The following is a 19,831-nucleotide window of genomic DNA, read 5'->3' as shown; positions in this document are numbered from 1 at the left end:
TTGTTTTTCCTAACACCAAAATCCTGCTTGCTAGCCTAGCAACTTCGGAAATTTCCCAGCCTGCCTGTAGGAACAGTCCAAGTGCATGGTACAAATGACTTCCAAACAAACATTTTCTACATGCTAAGTTAGAAAAGAAAGAAAGAAAGAAAGAAAGAAAGAAAGAAAGAGCAAAACCAACAAGCGGGTGACTCAAGGAAAAAAGGAGGAGCAGACAGAATATGTGATATTTCCACTCCTTTTTGGTTTCTTCACCTGAGTCAAATTTTGAGAGTGTTAAGCACTGTCCTGTCTACCCACTATTTACCACAAAGTCTTCAGATTTCAGGCTGACTGAGCCAGTAACTTTTTTTTCAGCCATCCAAATGGACTAAAGATGTTGTCAGGTACAAGATGTTTAATTAAGGATCTGTCTAGTCTGTTTGGGCATCTAAAGTTTGGACCTTAAACAAGGTAACCTAAAATTAGACTCTACTAATGAGAGACAGCAGAAAGACTTCTTCAAGGGTGTGACTTGCCACAAATGAACCACCAAGAGGGGACACAAACTGGAACTCAAAGGAAATTCCACATCTCCTTGCTTCAAGCAATCAACATCTTTTCATTGATTGGTCTGCGACCTTGGAGCCACCCAATATGCTAAATAGTTTCGCACTTCAAAAATGGGGGTGGGGGAAATGAGGGGTAAAATTATGTTGTGAGGTTTGGCACAAATCTGCATTTCAAATAAGCTATGTATGAGCTGTGTCTTTGAGAGAAGAACACGTGCAATTTAGTTTTGATCTTCGTTTTATAGATGTACATAAGTAATACAAGGCCTGTTTTGATTATACAATGAAAAACAAATGTGATCCAATATTGTAGTACTCTGTGTCTACTTATGTTTCTGAACAACAACTCTCATTAGTATATGAACCACCATTAATGGCTTTGGAGACCTGGAACCCCATCCTGATATTTGCTTACAAGTTTATTCCATGTGTGGTATGGGGTTCTCTCATAGGTAACCATCCTAATAGGATAGGGTTCTAATGTCTGATGGGCTCCTGAAAGAATTTAAAACCATTTCTCAAAATGGTTCTCACAGGCTCCTTCAAAATGCTTTGTGTAACATTCAACAACCACCTTCACTATGATTATGACTTAAGAAATACCATTTAAGACTTTTTTCAGATATGGGGGTGTCAAAGGCTATTTGCTAGTGGAGACCAAAAGTACATTGTATGTGTTCTTCTCAACGCTTTTGGCTGTAGGTTAACAGAATATGTAGTTGAAAGCAGTTCAGATAGTAAAGATTTGTTTTTAATTTCACGTGACCAGAAATCTGGAGGTAGATGCCTAGGATTAGTTGATTCAACAGTCCAATGTCATTGAGGCCCAGGTCCTTTCCAACTTTGTGCTGACTTCCTCAGTTTGTGGGCAATGATATCTCATTTGACTGCAGTACACAGGCATCTCATGCAGCTAGAACGACAAGGAGAGAAGGACTTGTCTTTCTATGTGCATTTTTTCCTTAGGCTGGAAATCCAAGACTTCCAGCATACATTTCCTCTCTTTCCACCACTGGTCTCATGGGCTAGCATTGGATCATATGTCCATGGATGTGACAGGATTCACTAGCAAGGGAATGGGACCACCATGATTAGCTTGAAGAATTCTGCTTCACCCCTGGACTACAGAAGGGCTTTCTTGCCTGAGTGCAGAGGATTGTGAATACTTGCACCCCAAGGAACAGCAAGGGAATTCTGTTGGGTGAGCAACCACCAGTGCTCCCCACTGACTTTTTGGATAATAACAGTTTTACTTTAATACATAGTATTAATATTTCAATGTTTTCTCCTATTACTGAAGTATTGTCTTTCTCCCACACTGACAGAATCATCCTGGTATGCCTCTTATCCTGTTGGGAGAAACATTCGTCCTTGGGCCTACTTTTTTTTTTTTTTTCTAAATCTGGTCCAACTTGCAGATGCTTAATCGACAACTCAAAAGCTTTTACAAAAAATGATCTTGTGCATTTCAGCCTAAATCAATCGGTTATGCAGGTAGTGATCCACATTACTTTAAAACAGAACTGAGTGGAAATGGGACTAAAAAACTGATTTTTCCTAAAATAAGACATTTTACAACAAAAATAACTTTTCAAAAATGTTTATAAAAACAAATTTACTTCAAGAAAAACTGCAATAGAGTGTAGCCCCATGGTCAAGGACATGGACTGTGAGGACAACGGAACTTGATTTGAGTCACTGTATGCTATTTGGCAGTGATGTGACAGCAGGCATCCCCTGCAAAATGAAGAAAATAACCAATCATACCTCCTTCAAAGGATTGTTATGAAAGTTGAATGAGGTTAAAATATGCCCATATGCCTACATACATTTATTCTTAATAGAGTGGCTACTACATAGTAAGCTTTAAACGAATTTTGGCTGTTTTTACTTGTATCAATATCAACAAAAGTCCATAAACATACAAGTCAACATTTTCCTACACAGGATAGGTAAAATCAAATTCACAACTTTTGGAAGTAACAACTTTGAGAAACAAAATGTGAGGGCTGCCATACAGTTCATACTGCTTTGTTATGGGAGGTCTTACATTGGTTCTTATGCCTCTTCCAAAGAGTTCTCCAATGGGCCTGATGTTGGTCAAAACTTAAAGCCAGAATAGTGGCTTTCCTACCTGTTCAGGAAAAAGGACTGCTATTGATGCTACATATACATTAGAATCTCAGTTTCCCTTCATCTGAGGAGGAGACTGGATGTGTCAGCCTGCTTCTTGAGAAGTAAGCCGGATAAAGCATGTTGCTATTGGTGGCACAAATCTCCTAACTTCCCTAGTTATTGTCTTGGTAAGCCACATGCTCTGTAGAGTGCAGCCAAAACTACATGAACACGGGAAAAAGTTGGCAGAGTGAACAGTACATGTGGGTATAAAGATTAGTTCTTTGGCAGAAAAAAAAAGAAGTTTATCTCCTTCATAAAACATTACAATTCCTTTTTGTTTCTTAGAATCTGTATATCATACCTTACCTTAGGAAAACTTCCAGTAATTATCTAATCAAGTAAAAAAGTAGCTCATCAGCTTGAGCCCTTGCCTACCACATTCTCCTTTGCGAATTTTGCGTGTGGCTCTTCTGATTGGCCCAAGTGCCAATCTTCACTGACAAAAAGGCTCTTCATGTGAGAGGGCATGCATGGTATGGAGATGCTGTAGCAGCCACTTTGGCTGTAGGGGTCATGAAACTTACTTTCTGGATCCAGGACTTTGGGTTGTAAATAATAAACCCAACTCAAAATAATTTAGGTAAAAAAAAAAAAGGAATTTATTCTAAATGATACTGGGTATCTTAAAGAATGAAAAGCAAAGGGAAATGCCAGTATTCAATAAGGACTGAGATGTAACTAAGCATAAGGAAGTGCTTGGGGCACCTGGGTGGCTCAGTTGGTTGAGCGTCCGACTCTTGATTTCAGCTCAGATCATGATCCCAGGGTCGTGAGATCAAACCCCACATCAGGCTCTGTGCTGACAATGGAGCCAGCTTGGGATATTCTCTCTCGCGCTCTCTCTCTCTCTCTCTCTCTCTCTCTCTCTCTCTCTCCCCCCCCCACCCTTTCTCTCTCTTTCCCCCTCTTCCTCTCCCCGCTCCGAAAAAATAAAAACAGTGTTTAAAAAAAAGAAAAAGAGCTGCTGGCGGCAGGGTCATACTCACAGTACCGGATCTTCTGTTCTCCATCCTGCTACCGTGCTTCCCTGAACAGTAGCTTCCTTCTTTTTTATCACTGCAGATTGACCTCCTCCAAATGGCAGAAAACATGAGTACCATCGACATGCTACCTTTGTATCTTAGAGTGTCAACCACACAGGGCGAGACTGACCTGTTCAGTTCTAATTCCCAAATCCTGAAGAATTCTGCTAGGTCTAGCTTGGATCGGGGGCAAAGAGATGGAATACCATTTGGATCCATTGGTGAGATGCCCAATCAATGGCTGCCTACAAGCAGTGTCATACTGTACTAATGTGTTGCTTCCAGTGTTTTAAAAAAATTGGGCAGGGCAGTTCTCAGCAGAAGAGGTGCCGGCCTGACTAATCCATAGATGTCCACTATTGCATGGATAAACTGAAAACAGTGCAAGGAAATAGATCTAAATTCCCATTTGCCAGCAAAAGATGGTCCTTAAGAATTTCCCATTAAAACTGTTCATTCGCTGTTAGAAAGTTTAGGATGGTGGGATGGCTGGAGGCAGTGGGGGGGGGGGTGGTGGAGGATGATTACACATGAAAGGAACTGAGCAGAGAGAAGGGAAGGAGGGCACATCAAGGAAGCATCGCCAACTTGAAGCAGAGGGCTCTGGACCTCCCAGCAGTTTTCGGATTAAATCCTTATGGTTCTCCCAGCTGCCTCTCTTCCCTCCTGCCTTACACCTCTTTTTAATATTTTCTCCCATCATTTTTAAAATGAAGACCTTCTGTGTTACTTATAAGATTTCTGTCCTCCTTCAGAGAAGCAGTGCTCTACTTTAGGCAAAAGTTTGAAGTAAGGCAGAGTTTTCTCTTCAGGAAAGCACTTTCCCATATCCTCCTGTTATTTTTCTTAGAACAACAAAATCTGAGGGTTGGAGTGGACCCGTCTTGAGGGTGAGCAAGTTCATCTGTTGCTGTGTATATCTCATCTCTGGCATCCATTACAAGTGGCCATCCAGACTGCTTGACCACATGCCATGAAGGAGAACTCATCATTTTTCAGGAGAGACCATTCTATGTCCAGATAATTCTGACTATTAGGAGTACTTCCTTGTATTAAGCTCCTACTGGGCCAATAATTTGTCTTTTCTTGCTTCCACCTGTTGGTCCTAGTTCTACCACCTGGAAACAAACAGAAAAGTCCAATCTCATTCCTGCATGCTCACCTTTCAAGAGATCATCACGTTCATTATGTTTCTCCCTATGATTGTTCTTCTCCAGGCTGAGCAAGTGTTCTTCCTATAACTGTTCTCTGTTCTATGGGTTTTCAAGTACCTCTGTTATTAACAGGAACACTCAGTTATGGAAGCATTACTTACTTAAAAGTTCTTAATTTTTCCCCCAAACCAGGTATAATCTTCCAGATATGGAAAACTCAGCACAGAAAGAACAGAACTAATGTCTTTCATTAGAAATATAGAACTTCTGCTCAAGAAAATCACATTTACCTTCTGGGAAGACCAAAGCTATGCTTAGTCACTCTCATGCTGAAAATTATGTGATAATTAATTTCTAATGAAATTTAAATGATAAAGAATGGTTAAACTTTAGAAGTGAATTTCAGGCGTCAGTAGTTGAAATTGGAATGGAAAGGAGGTAGGAGTATGAATTTCCATGGTTCTTCAAATCACTTGTCTGCTTTATTTCCTATTCATAAATCTAACACTATCCATTAAGTCAAAAACAGAGGTTAGACAGGGCACCTGGGCAACTCAGTCAGTTGAGCATCTGACTCTTAATTTTGGCTCAGGTCATGATATGGTTTGTGGGTTTGAGCCCAGCTTTGGGCTCTGTGCTGGAGGCATGGAACCTGCTTAGGATTCTCTCTCACACTCTCTCTCTGCCCCTCTCCTACTCATGCTCTCTCTCTCTCTCTCTAAAACAAATAAATAAACATTTTTTTAAAAAACAGAGGGTAGAGTAAGCCCATATCAGGGGATCATTTGATTCCTTTCTTCCTCTTTATGAAATCCATATGCTTAACAAACATTTGTGTCCTGGTTACATATACACATCACTCTGGGGGTAAGCACACTAATGCACACTCAGCCCTCAAGGAGCTATCAATTAGAAGCTGTAAAACAAGCCCTTTGCTTTCCTAATTGAAGTATGCTCTGTAAGCCAGTGAATCAAGGAAGAGCAAGAGTTCACCACATTAGTTTGGGTGGCAAAGTGGATTAGGCTAAATAATTTCTTAACTTTCTTATTCCAGAAGCACAGCTAGAAGCAGAACCCAATGTAAGAATGTTGGAGTGAGGGATGCCTGGGTGGTTCAGTTGGTTAAGTGTCAGACTCTTGTTTTTCCTTTCAGGTCATGATCTCACAGTTTTGGGTATTTGAGCCCCAAGTGGGCCTCTACACTGGCAGCACAGAGCCTGCTTGGAATTCTCTCTCTCTCCCTCTCTCTCTGCCCCTCCCCCACTTGCGCTGTCTCTGTGTCTCTCAAAGAAACTTAAAAAAAAATAAAAAGAGGGTCACCTGGGTGGCTCAGTAGGTTAAGCGTCCAACTGTGACTCAGGTCATGATCTTGCAGTTTGTGAGTTCGAGCCCCACGTCGGGCTCTGTGCTGACAGCTCGGAGCCTGGAGCCTGCTTCGGATTCTGTGTCTCGCTTTCTCTCTGCCCCTCCCCTGCTCACACTCTGTCTCTCTCTGTCTCAAAAATAAATAAAACATTTTTAAAAAATGAAAAAAAAGAGAGAGAGAGAAAGTTGCAGTGAAGCTTGAAGGGTCAGAGAAGCTCCAGATCCATGTTAAATGGACATCCTAAAATGCACACACTTGAGTCCTGCCCTTTTCTATACTCATATATGGGTTCATCAAGAAGACTGATTATCAAGGCACCTGGGTGGCTCAGTCAGTTAAGCTTCCAACTTCACCTCAGGTCATGATTTTGTGGGTTCAAGTCCCACCTCTGGCTCTGCCCTGACATCCTGGAGCCTGGAGCCTGCTTCAGATTCTGTGTCTCCCTCTCTCTCTGCCCCTCCGCCGCTCATTCTCTCTCTCTCTCTCTCTCTCTCTCTCTCTCTCTCTCTCTCTCAAAAATGAGTAAACATTAAAAGATATTTTTTTAAAAAGAAATAAAACTGATTATCTCAGAAAAGAATGAGGAATATTCTATTTATGTATTTCAGGTTTAAAGTGAGTAAATGGCAGGGGTACCTGGCTGGCTCAGTCGGTAGGGCACCTGATTCTTGATGCTAGGGTCATGAGTTCAAGCCCCATGCTGGGCGGGAAGCCTACTTAAAAAGAAAACAGAAAACAGAAAAAAAAAAAAAAAGAAATGAGTGTATGGCATATATAATTTTTTCCAGGCAGACAAAATTGAAAATTTTGGATCTTAAAATCTAATATGAAATAAGTGGTGACATTTTATGAACCTTATATTAAGCATATGGCACTCGTTCTTGGTTTTGTTTTTTTGTTTGTTTCTAAAAACATTTGAATATATGACAAGTCCCTCAACATTGGCAACAACAGTGTCATCTCGGGTACTGTTAAGACTGCATGTCAGCAAGCAAGTTTGACATTTCTTCTGTCAGCAACATATGTCCCTGACCTTCTATCTCCATCAAGGAAGTTAAAAAATTATGACTAACTCAGGACAAGCCTGGGAGCCCAGATTCCATGGCCATAGAGCTTGTTAGTTCCTTTATGTTAGTAAAGCTAAAATTAAGGATTTGTGTCCCTTGGTAGCTCAGGAATTTCTGGTCTAGTGGGCTCAGGTCTCAGGTATAACTCTAACCTCATTTGGTAAAAAGGGAGAAAATGCACAACTGTTGACAGCTACCTACCATACAACTGAGGGAGAAAATTTAAGATTGCTTACAGTGAGTAAGGTCAAGTGCTGTAAGGTACAACTCATTGTTGTGTTTAGCAATGTACCTAGGGATTCCAGTCTCAGTATCATTTATTCTTCTGAATTTCATAGTGCTAAAAAAATTTAGAATTCATAATCTCTGCACTTTAGAATTAAAACAAGAGAGGACTTCATGATTGGTGTCCTACATTGAATAATTGGGAATACTTTAAGATTAGTTGTTTTGTCCATAAACAAAGGCAGAATTACCTGTTGCCTGGTTCCTTTACATAAAATCTTTTATTTCTCCAATAGGCTGTTCGGTTTTTACAAGGGAATTCTGCCACCCATCTTGGCTGAAACACCAAAAAGAGCAGTGAAGGTAAGCTCTGTATACCTTTCCACCAAGGGAAAATAGACTGCAGTAACACCTTCAGCCCTAAAACATCCCACAACAAACTATGGGTCATTAATGTGAACTGAACATAAGATGGTAAAAATTTTAATTGGAAATTATAACTTTTATTATAATTAGGCGTGGTCACTCTCTCAAATATTGGTTTGTGGATTTTTTTTTTCAGGTAAAGGCACTCCCTTCTGATGAGGAAATTATACAAAAATTACAGTGGTGAATGAAATTCATGTAATTGAACCACAGCAGCCACAAAATAGCTTGGACATTTTTTCAAAGCAATTCATAAATTTTCCTTGGGAGCAATAATTATTAGAGAGAGATGGAGAGGAGGGAAGAGTGGTAGAAAAACCTTTTTCCCTAAACCAGTTCCATTTTATGAACAGAGCAAACTAATAGAGTATATTTCTTTGTATATGATTCTCGTATAACACATTTATTTGGCATGCTAACTTCATTTCCTCCCCGCCTCCCAACCCCAGTCTCCTCTGTTAAAATTCTCTATTCTGGTTTTTACAAAATTATTACTTCCACTACGCCGATTTCCATTCTTTAACCACATAACTATGGAGGTTTATGTACTACTTACTGGTTCAGTGTCTGGATGGGAACATGGAGATCTGGCAGGACCCCCAGGGTAGAAAGAACTAAATCTGATCAGTCTTTGATATATGTTCTCTAGGATAGAATTCCTGATCACAGTGACTCTGGCTGGCAGTGCCCCCTCTCCCAGACCAGTGACATCACCAAATACGGCTTTGTCTTTCCATAAGAAGGATAACATACACTTGGACCGAAAGACTTCCTTTCCAACTAATGACATAAAGCTTTTTTCACATACATTATTCAATATGTATTCCCAATATTCCTGAAAGGTAACAAGGGACAGTTTATATACTTTTATTCAGTAACTTAAGAGGGTAAGTTAACATTTAGGAGAAAATAACAGATATGCAGACACCAAACTTTTACATTATGTCAAAATAGTAATTTAATAGGGTTTAATTCGAGTCTAGAATTTAGAAAACAAAGCTTTAAAACATACTTCTCTATAAATTTATCCCCTTTGTTGCCGTACTTTTTGTGATCTTATATTATTACTTCAACACAAATTTCATTATAAGGATCTGAATCACAGTAAAGAATCTGGAAGAAGTTCACCAAAGTACACAAGAGGGCTGACTTGAATTATGAAATGGCTTCACTTGATAAAAGATTGCCCAAGTAAACAAACAGAGCGGAGTTCCTTTCAAAAGGAAAGTCACTTTGTCTCCATGGAATAATATATTCATTTGTTCAGTGTTTTACAGTATAAATGAAGTAAATTATACTTAAATTTTTTCCTGGAATATTTTTCCTTAAGACTGTATATTGGAGACAAATTTAATTTAAATTTGAAGAGGATTAAAGTTTATCAGTGTTGAACAGTCTTTTATGTAAGAAAAAAAAAGTTGAGCTTTACAAAACTGAGTTAGTCTCTACTTAAAAAAAAAAAAAAAAAAGCAATGCTCCTTGCCAGAACAATGGTTAACAGATGAACTTTTGGGCAACTGGATATGGTATATGTGTCCCAGACATCTTGTTTCAAGTCAATTTTACCTTAAAATTATTGAGACATATGGTAAGTGCATTGGCTTTTTAAGTATAACTTGGAGTTAAGTGTATCTTTGCCAGATGGATAGCACTAGTTTTTCAATACGATTCATGAAAACATTTGTTTTATAGATATTTATCTTAGAATTTGTGAGAAAAGTGATCATCTGATTGTAATGATTTCATACATCATAAACTGCTTCATTGTATATCATCAAAGTTCACTTCAGAAAAAATATTCAGAGACCATATATATGTATATATATAAATATACCCACACACGCATGCACACATACATATGTATATGTACATATGGTCTATGAATATATATGTATGTGTGTATTCCTTGGTACTGAAACTTCAATTACAATCATTATTATAATCAGAAATAATGTTAAGTTTTCTGTACTTTATTCTTTGAAATGAGATTCATCATTAAAATAAGAAGACTCATCGATGCTAAATAAATCAAACTTCCCCCTTTCACAAATTAAAACAGAATTAGTATTGCAGTTAGCAGAAGGAAATAAAGACCTCGGAAAGATACCAACTGGTCCCTCGGACATGGGAAGCACCACATTCCAGGTTCCAGGGTCTGGTCTTGAGAGTCACAAGTCTAGAAACACCATTTTTCCATGAACAGACTCTCAAGGATTGCCTAATACTAACCAGACTCATGAAAGAATATAAATTGTGAAGGCTGTTCACCACGATCCCTACACCTGCCATGGTGTCTACACATACTGGAAACTCAGTCAATGTTAGATGCACAAATGAAACATATAGAGAGAGAAACAAAAAGTGTATTGATTTATAACAGGAGACATTCCTGTCCTATTCCCCCAAATTCCCATGTCTACTATTCAGTCTCTGGAATACCAAGACTTCCATTTCCAGCCAAGATAGAGTAACAGAGACCAGATTTTACTCTCCTGCCTGAAACAGCAACAATAAAAATGAACAAAATATATGAAACTACAATTTTCAAGACACTGGACATCAGGCAAGGAAGGACAGAGACACTGGAAACAAATGAGATGAGCTCTATGGTTTGCCCCAACTTACCACCTTGAGAGGTTTGCCAGACCTAGGTCATGCAGGGGAGATGTAAGGAGAGCCCAGTGTACTCCCTGGGATGAGATGCAGCTGACGGGCTGGAGAGGGCAAAGCAGCTAAAGTTCACAGGACAGAGTACCAGAAAAAGAGAGAGCTCCTATGATCTGCAGAGGGACCCTGTAGATACTCAGGTGAGAACCGATGAGTACATGCATGTAAGAAAACTAGCAAGGCTTGGGAAAGATGTGTACAGAGCATTAGGGGGAACAGTGCTTGGCAAGCACATAGGGCTGGGAATGGTACCTGTTTCCACCAGCCAAACTGAAGGGCCTCCAAATGCACAGGGCATTAAGAGGAGTACTCAGAAGGGGGTTACCTCAATAGCGGGGAATAATCAGCCCTAGTCTGAGCACTGCTTAGGTAGTTAAAAGCAAGATCCAAGTGGATCAGACTGTTTGCATGTAATTGAACTGCATCCCTGAACAGAATACCTGGGAGGTCAGGTTAGTCATCAGACTGCTTAGTGAGCATGAGATAAAGCAAAGGGAAAAGTGCTGGAGGGCTGTGTCACCCAGGCAAATGGTACCAACCTCCCCTGCCAAACCACAACCTGACACTTCTCCGTAGACTGTATGGCTTGTGCCCCTCTCCCTAGGTGAGACTATCAACTTCTAGATTCCAGTACATAGGTTATATATGACATAATTCATTTGGATTCCAGATTTTATATTCAGAATTCCCAAAAACTTGATTGGATATGAATGTTTTCAAAACTCTTTATTCACACCTCAGTATGACTTTGGGGAGGTAATTTTATTACATGTTGACCCCCCTAATTGTATCCTTAGAGAGTAACCTCATATCTCACATGATAGGGTACTTTTATAACATCTATGCATTGATCAGTGTTGTGAATGAGAAATTACCGAAAAGTATCATGAAAGCCATAAAGCAGTAGTGTTGTATAGAGAGGAATTAAAATAATAGCTAATCTCCTAGTTCCTAAGAATACAGTTCTGGCATAATATCTTCTAATCTTTGAACATGGGAGACATTCAGTAAATATTTGTTGAATGAATGAATGTTTTTTTTTAGTAAATATCGGTTTCAGACTGTACTAATGACATTTACGTAATTTTACTGTTACTGAAACTTTGTTTTAAAAGATTTTAGCTTTTCCTTCCTTAAGATCCTGTATTATTTATTTGAAGCACTATCTGCTTATTAGAATATATGATAATATATTGTTCATTACTTTTGAATTCAGTACATTAACAATTCATCACTATGATCTATGGGGCTTCTTTATTCTCTGGAACCAGAATCATTTCATCCTAGCCATTCACTGAAAGTTTCCAGAAAAGTCTGATGAGCACCAATCAGCTAATTAATAGTAGTTTGTTTTTTAAAAACAATTTTAGAGATGGGGAAATGAAGAGACTAAAATTGCCCCAAAACATAGACTTGGGATTCCCTGTGAGAATTGCTACAGTGACAGTCCAAGTCCATGTCCCCAGATGTCTCCCTTGAGATCCCAATATGGTCCTTAATCCTTCGTAATTACAGAAAATTGGAAAGAAAGAGAAAGAAAGAAAGAAAGAAAGAAAGAAAGAAAGAAAGAAAGAAAGGGAAAGAGAGGAAGGAAGGAAGGAAGGAAGGAAGGAAGACAAAAATCAAAACCGCCTCCTCACAACAGAAGGGAACCAGGTAGTGAGGCCTCTTGTGAGGTCCATCCATCCCAGAACTTCCTTGAACCCAATGCTCAGTGTTTTCAAATGTGGGCCATGACACATGAGTCCTAAAATCAACTTAGTGGGTTACTAGATTTAATGGGTCATGACCAGAATTTTTTTTCATGAAACAGAATAGAAACATAGTGCATTACACATAGTGAAGGGGTAAACATTGTTTTATAGCAATATTTTGTTTCAGTTAATATAAGTGTATACTGCATTCGTGTGTGCACGTGCGTGTGCGTGTGCGTGTGCGTGTGTGTGTGTGTGTGTGTATGTGTGTTAGTGTTACATAAATACTTTTTACCTAGATTGTGGTCAGAAAAGTTTGAAATCTTCTGCATTGAGGGACTGTGGGCTTCTAGGGTCAGGGAAGGCAAGATCTCAACAGCAAGAAAACTCAAGGGCAGAGAATCCCAAACTGTCAACAATCACGGCTCAGCGATGAGTGAGCACATATTGTGGTTGAGAGTATACACAGAGTTTGCAGTTATGGAGGGGAGTGTCAGTCCTTCCACTCACTAGCTGCAGGACATGTATCTACAAAATGAGAATCATAGTTTTACTATACCCTGTTGCCTGATGGGTTTGTATGGGTTCGATGCAGTAGCACATGCAAAGGCCTTAGCATGTTTTCTGGACCACAGCTGGCTATCATAGGTGATACAAATAACTAAGGATACTAAGGATCTGTGGGCTCTTTATTAGTCAAAGTAAAGAAAGAGAATAAAAACTAGGATATTCTGAAAGTCCTCTTCATGTCAGGCATGACATAAAACCTTACTTAAATTCTGTTATTTTTTTTTAAATTTTATTTATTTATTTTGAAAAAGAGAGAGAGAGAGAACAAATGGGGGAGGGGCAAAGAGCAGGAGAGACAGAATCCCAAGCAGGCTCTGAACTCACAAACCTCGAGATCATGACCTGAGTCAAGATCAAGAGTCAGATGCTTAACCAACTGCACCACCCAGGCGCCGCTTAAATTCTATTATTTAAGGAATACTCTAGAAGGTAAGTTTTGTGTTCTCCAAGGCTAGAAAGGTCAGGTGACTTGCCCATGCTTTCACAGCTAAGTAGCATAGGCAGGTTTCAGTCCCAGGACTGCTCCCCTCAAACCCCAGCAAGGTGACTGTCAAAGAATAGTGATGATAATGACCATTAAAAAATGAAGGAAAAAACTTATCTTTAAAGCCTAAGACAATAACTTTTCCTTCCAAAAGTCTACATCCATAGTTGAGCTATAGAAGCATGACACAAAAGTCATTCCTGAGTCTTTAAAAGGATCAAAATCTATCCAGTGATAAAATGATTTTAGGTCTACCCAACAACTCATGGAGCCATGTCTACATGGAAGTACCTCCTTCTAACAACAGAGTATTATTTAACCCCCAATTCCACTTTTTTTCATTCCCCCATTTTATTGGATTATAAAGTATAGAGTAGAAGACACTTGAGACCATGCCATTTCTGGGGTCTTAAAAATCAGACCCTAGCAGGACCTAAGATTGTGCCCTATCAGTGATATAGGCAGCTACCTAAAAGAGCACCCAGGAGCAAAACATCATGATCAAGCAGAGTCGTTGCCCAAAATGCAGAGTATAGAAAGAGAGGAGAGAAATGTATTGGGGAACATTGTATGAAGTCTGATTAGATTTGCCTCCATAGAAATTTATTTGCAGAGAAAATTCTATTACATGTTACCTAATGAAGGAATATACAAAATATTCATCATCATCAAATTTTAAAGGAAGGAATAAACAGCGCTCTTTCTTTATTCACATTGAAGACAGTCTTGCTTTAAGTCAGGATGGACAAGCTGACCTCGTTAGGTCTTTCTCTGTTTTACCATGCCGTCTTCGTCATCAGTGAGTGTTTAGACATTCCATGAAACAAGAGAGATACACAGCAATATAAATTCAAGTTAAAGATGAGAAGTGGATGTCTTTTACAAGTGGGCTAGAAAATTGGGCATTCACTGGGAAAGCAGTTCAGAGAGAAAACATAGGAGACCAGAGATTTCAGGTCTCTATGCCTATAATTTTGAATCACTGCCATAAAAAAGAAGTCTATTGATGTCTGGGGAAACTGAAAATGGTCATGGTAAATGGAAGCTGTATGCTTCATTTACTGCTATAAAGGATTCCATCAGCTCTTCTGTAGGTTATTATAGTTGCATTTGAAAATGCCAATGGTAAAGTAAGATTCAATAGTAACTACCCGAGACCAGATTAAAAACTATGTTCGATGGTTTATCATTTTCTAAAATGCTGGTTAATATAGTGATTGACTAAAGAAATTTGAGTCAATTAAAGGGTTTGTTGCAGGAAATTGTTATAAATCTCTGGGTTTGGTTTTATTTCACAGTTTTTCACCTTCGAGCAGTACAAGAAATTGCTAGGATATGTGTCACTGTCACCAGCATTGGTAAGTGAGAGTATTTATTATACTTAAGTGTGTGAGTTATTTCATAAAGGAAAATCTGGAAACAAAAACCCTTTTGATTCCCCAAGCCCGGCTACTAAAATATGAATTCGAGTTATTCAATGTTCAGCTACTTGTTGAAAGCCATCTTCCTAATAACTCACAATTTGGCTATTTTATAGTTCCCGGTGATGAATTTATGGCAACAATGATATGTGTGGAAGGACTCATATGAGATATGGTCAAGAATATAAAATAAAGAGTACATTTGTCAAAGATTCTGTTAAAGCCAAAACATGCATATGTTTACCTACATACTGAACGTATCTATTTGTGCAAAAGTCAGTATGCCTAAAACATTTCCTAACAGGTCACTTTTCCAGCTTTTGCTCAAGCTGTAGTAAATAAATATAGGGCTTCAAGTCACGCTGTAGTCAGATGCAGAAGGGCCTTTTGTAGTTGAGAACAGTGATGTTACAATGACACATCTCAGTTGGGGTGCCTGGGTGGCTCAGTCGATTAAGCCTCCGACTCTGTTTCAACTCAGGTCATGATCTCATGGTTCATGGGATCAAGCCCCAAGTTGGGCTGTGCTGACAGCATGGAGCCTGCTTGGGATTCTCTCTCTGCCCAACCCACCCCCACTCTCTCTCTCTCAAAATAAATAAATAAACTTAAAAAAAACAGTGACACATCTCAGCTATTACAAGAAAATCGTTTGGTGATTTGAACATTTCTCCATGCCACTCCTCTCCTTCTTGGTGACTTTGCTGCTTTTCACAAGACAGATTATATTGACCAAATGGGTTTTACAAGTATGTGTGCAACAAGAGCCCAAGAGAGAGAAAATGCACTATTTTTTTCTCCCACCAAATCTGGAAAACAAAGCAAAACAACATATGCATTGGTCCTCTGACAGTGTACCTTCCAGCCCCTGGAAAAGTCCCCCAGTTTATCTTCTCAAATGTACCTCAAAACTCAACCAGAGAGGCAGTGTTCTGAGCTTCAACTTTTCAGTTACTTAACTTGTAAAGGTTCACTTCAGAATATTTACTCTGCCAAATAAACTGTCCAAGAAGAAGTATCTGTTATTTTTAAAACCATACATTCCTCTTTTCTAGGAAGGATCCTGTTAGGAGACTTCTTGGCTGTGAAGTAACCTTGAATGGAGGAAGTGGCAGAATGAGTCCTAATATTAGCTAAGATTTTTTTTAATGCCTTGCTGTCGTCTCTTAATGTCACTCTGAACTTTGAAAACATCTTGGTAAAGAGAGGATTAAAAACTTCCTAGCAAAAGACAATAAAATGTGGTCTCCAGAGGGCCAGCTGGCTGTTCCAGTGTCGAGCATTGGTACCATGTGAGGGACGGCAGTTCTCTCCACTCTTGAGAATTAAAACAGAAAAGCATTTGGCCACTCGAGCTACTATAACTGAATGCATGCAAACTGTAGGCAGTTTTTCTCTTTCCTTGAACTCATTTATTCCAGCTTCTTTTTGATATAGCTAGACACTTAAACAGCCCTTAAATGTCCCCTGGTTCTCTCACATGAAAAGCCTAGGGGGCTGGGAACCCAACTATTACCACTGGTCTCTGGAATAATCTAAGTAACATGATCTGCTGATAGCTGATCAATTCTTTTGACAAGGGACTGCTGAACACTAGTCCTGACAGCAAATGTAGCTGAGTTTTATAGAAGAGCAAAAAAGTGAATTACTTGGAAGGTTGCATATAGTAAGTAATAAAAACCTGAACATCTGGATTTTAGCTTTCCTAGTCAGAAGAGTTTGGGACTAGTATTTGTGTGTGTGTGTGTGTGTGTGTGTGTGTGTGTGTGTGTGTGTGTGACACATACACACACACACGTTTTGGGTTCCGTGATGAAAATCTGAGATAAATGAATAAAATATTTGGTCTGTTACCCTATACAAATATGTTTAAAACCGTAATGAAGGGGCATGAAAGGAAAACATTAATTATTCCCTCTCTCCTTGAATCTGTATGCTATCCCATTCTTCCTCTTCATTTTTATGTGCAACAGGAACAATGGCTTTTGTATAGCACTTTACAAAGGGCTTCACACATTGTTTTGATCCTCGTAATTCCCTTATGAGTTAGGGAGATTAGATATCATTGTCCCCATTTTACAGATGAGAAAACCATGGCTTATGAAAGGTTCAGTGATTTAGACACAGAGCTGCCACTAGCACATGTTACCTTTGTGTGAGTTGTGAAAAGGCGCCCTTTCTCCTGACTGATACCTCTCCAGAGGTCCAGCTTGGCAAGTGGGATGCAGGCTGGGTTTCAGACACACACACACACACACACACACACACACACACACACACACACCTTTTTCTGTGCACAAACTACTGTACATGGCAACTGTGGTCATACATCCAATCAGTGGCACGACCAGGACCTAAACTCAGACTTCCTGGCTCTGGATGCTCCCTTGTTCTATCTTGCCTTTTCTTCCAAGGTTATGAAATATTCCTGTCTCTTTTCTCTTTTGGTCTCCTATTTGAAGAAATTAGAAACCCCTGATAAGAGTTATGTGTTCTTTGCTCTTCATTGGCTTTTTTCTTCTTTTGGTTGTATATACTATTACCTCTTCTGGAATTAGAGCTTCAGCGCTAAAGGATTTTTTTTTCAGCATCTGTTTTGGAGATTTGAGGCTTTATTTCATTTTGTTTTTCTGGAGTGTGTGTGTGTGTGTGTGTGTGTGTGTGTGTGTGTGTGTTAATTGTTCTGGTTAACTTTTTAAAAATTTTGTTAAACATTTTATTTTTGAGAGAGACAAAACACTAGTGGGGGAGGGGCAGACAGAGAGGGAGACACAGAATCCGAAGCAGGCTTCAGGCTCTGAGCTGTCAGCACAGAGCCAGTTGCAGGGCTCAAACTCAGAGCCATGAGATCATGACCTGAGCTGAAGTCAGATGTTCAATGGACTGAGCCACCCAGGTGCCCCTGTTCTGGTTATTTTCGATACAGATTTTCTGAAAAACCCTTAAGCATTTTACTTTGAGGAAAATTCTAGAAAGTTGTTCTTTTTTAATTTCTTGCAGAAATTCTTAATTGAGAGCAAGTAAGAACCTGACATCATCCTTTGATGTTCTAGATTTTAGCTGAGCCTTCAGAACAACCTAGCCATTTCTGATCTCAACTTTTATTCCTCAGCTTCTATGGCTAGAAGAATAGGGCGGTTGTCTGTTTTTTTAAATAGGGAAAGGATGAATAAAAATTTTTTGTTAATTATCTAGAATAGTGACTCTAACAACAGGGCTATACATTTAAATGTTTTCAGCTGCAGTGTTTGGTCACCTGAAACTCAGCTTTTTATAAACATTTTATTTTTTATTCTGCTCCTTGAATTTTTTTAGATGCTCAATAAGGATTTAAGTTAGCTGCTTTAAAAATGAAGCTCTCCTTTTACAGGCCAAACTCTCTTTTAATTGTTACATGTGCAGATGTTTTAGTATCCACCTTAAATCACTAAAACAACCTTTCTTTTCATTAAGGAAAAAGTCGTTGTTGATGGGGCTTTGACATTTTATTTTGAATTGTTAGGATGTGGTTTGTGGCTTCTGTAATTTCTTCTTCATGAATTGTCAGCATCTAATCAAGAACTAAAGCTGTTTAGTAATGGTATATGGTGCATTTATGTAAGTTTCTTCATTCTCAACATAACATTCAGCTGCAGAGTGTAACAAGTAGGATGTTTAACCTAGTACACATAACTTGTTTTAAAATATTGATTGATTTCATTTTTTATAGACATTTGCCATTGCTGGATTAGGATCTGGACTAACTGAAGCTATCGTGGTTAACCCTTTTGAGGTAGTAAAGGTTGGCTTGCAAGCGAATCGGAACAAATTTACAGAGGTAATCACTTAATGTTTTCCTATTGGTGAGGGAACATAAAAAATTGTTTTATATATAGTGGGTGTATATGTATATATATGTAATTATGAGCCCAGCTCTTACTCACTTGTTAAAGCTGTAGCAAATTATTGTTAAGGAAGTAGCGTAAGAAAAAGTCAAATTTCTTCCACAAGGAAAGTGCTAACAAAAATATACTAAAGTCTGATGGGCAAACACATGTTTACCTGTTTTTATTTTAGATTTGTAATGTAATCTATAGTGACTTATTTGGAAATTTTTTCCCTACTTTTGGCAAAACTTCTATTTCATATTATACTGGAAAAGATTGAAGCAAACATCACTGAGGTGAGAATATTGTGCCTTTTAAAAAAATTATGAAGTCATTTTTTAAAATTACCTCACTCCTTTCTCCACTCCACCCACCTCCTTCCCCCAAAGATTCTGATAATCTGTCAAGCTTGTCTTTTGGTTTAATTGGAATGAGCAAGTTACTAAACCTGTATAGACGTCACCCCTTGGACAATGATGGGTCCTGACATTTAATCACTGGTACATGATGTTCCATGAAGACAGCTTCCCTTGGTGTATGCTGCCTTCACTTCCTCCCAGTTGCCTAATAATTCCCTTAAAACCCCCAAGTCCAACTGTTCTTGTTTTATTCTTTTGGGTGCCAAGCACAAGGTAGGGAGAAAAGGAGATTGGCATTCCAGGTCCTTCCTCAGCATTTTAATTTAATTCCACAACTGGGTAGCATGTGGTGTAAATTGCCTTGGAGTATCTGCTGACCTGAAGTTCTCTGTAGAATAGTTCCCCTGCCTACTACTTAAGCAGCTGCTAATGGGTGGAGACCCCCCTCACTCCCACCCTGCTTCCTGCCTGCTGATACTGCCTGAGAGCTCCCTGGCAACTTCTTAAGCAGGGGTGTGGGAAAGGAGAAGGGGGCCCAGCTCACCTGTAGCTGCCAAGACCCAAGGGGGACAGGGTTGGGCTGCTTCAGCAGATGCTCTCCACTCAGATGAAGTCAATCCTAATTAAGGGTGATTTTTTTTTTTAAGTTTCAAAAAGTTGCCTTAATTAAAGTGATATGTAGAGCACTTTGGAAAAGAATGACAGTTGTTGTATTGCCCTGGTCTTTGTTTCTGTTTTGTTTTCTATTTCCTTGAATGAAGGAAAAAGGTGATAAGGAATA

At 39.1% G+C, this 19,831-nt stretch overlaps 1 protein-coding gene across 6 annotated transcripts in view; it reads left to right on the top strand.

Annotated features, from left to right (window-relative positions):
- The window catches only part of SLC25A21 (solute carrier family 25 member 21), a 486,715-nt gene that overhangs the window by 419,521 nt on the left and 47,363 nt on the right, over positions 1-19,831 (top strand). For all 6 annotated transcript variants that reach the window (XR_007153080.1, XM_047863361.1, XM_047863356.1 and 3 more), the window contains 3 exons: positions 7,860-7,926; positions 14,703-14,762; positions 18,535-18,642. Coding sequence is in view for 5 of the 6 variants with exons in the window: in XM_047863361.1 (XP_047719317.1) it covers positions 7,860-7,926; positions 14,703-14,762; positions 18,535-18,642 (235 nt within the window). In the remaining variant the exon portion in view is untranslated. The remainder of the gene's footprint in view (positions 1-7,859; positions 7,927-14,702; positions 14,763-18,534; positions 18,643-19,831) is intronic.

This window comes from Prionailurus viverrinus, chromosome B3 (genome assembly GCF_022837055.1).
Source record: "Prionailurus viverrinus isolate Anna chromosome B3, UM_Priviv_1.0, whole genome shotgun sequence".
NCBI classification, from domain to species: Eukaryota; Metazoa; Chordata; class Mammalia; order Carnivora; family Felidae; genus Prionailurus; species Prionailurus viverrinus.
The sequence above is the reverse complement of the archived record's forward strand: the minus strand, read 5'-3'. Positions and strand labels throughout refer to the sequence as shown.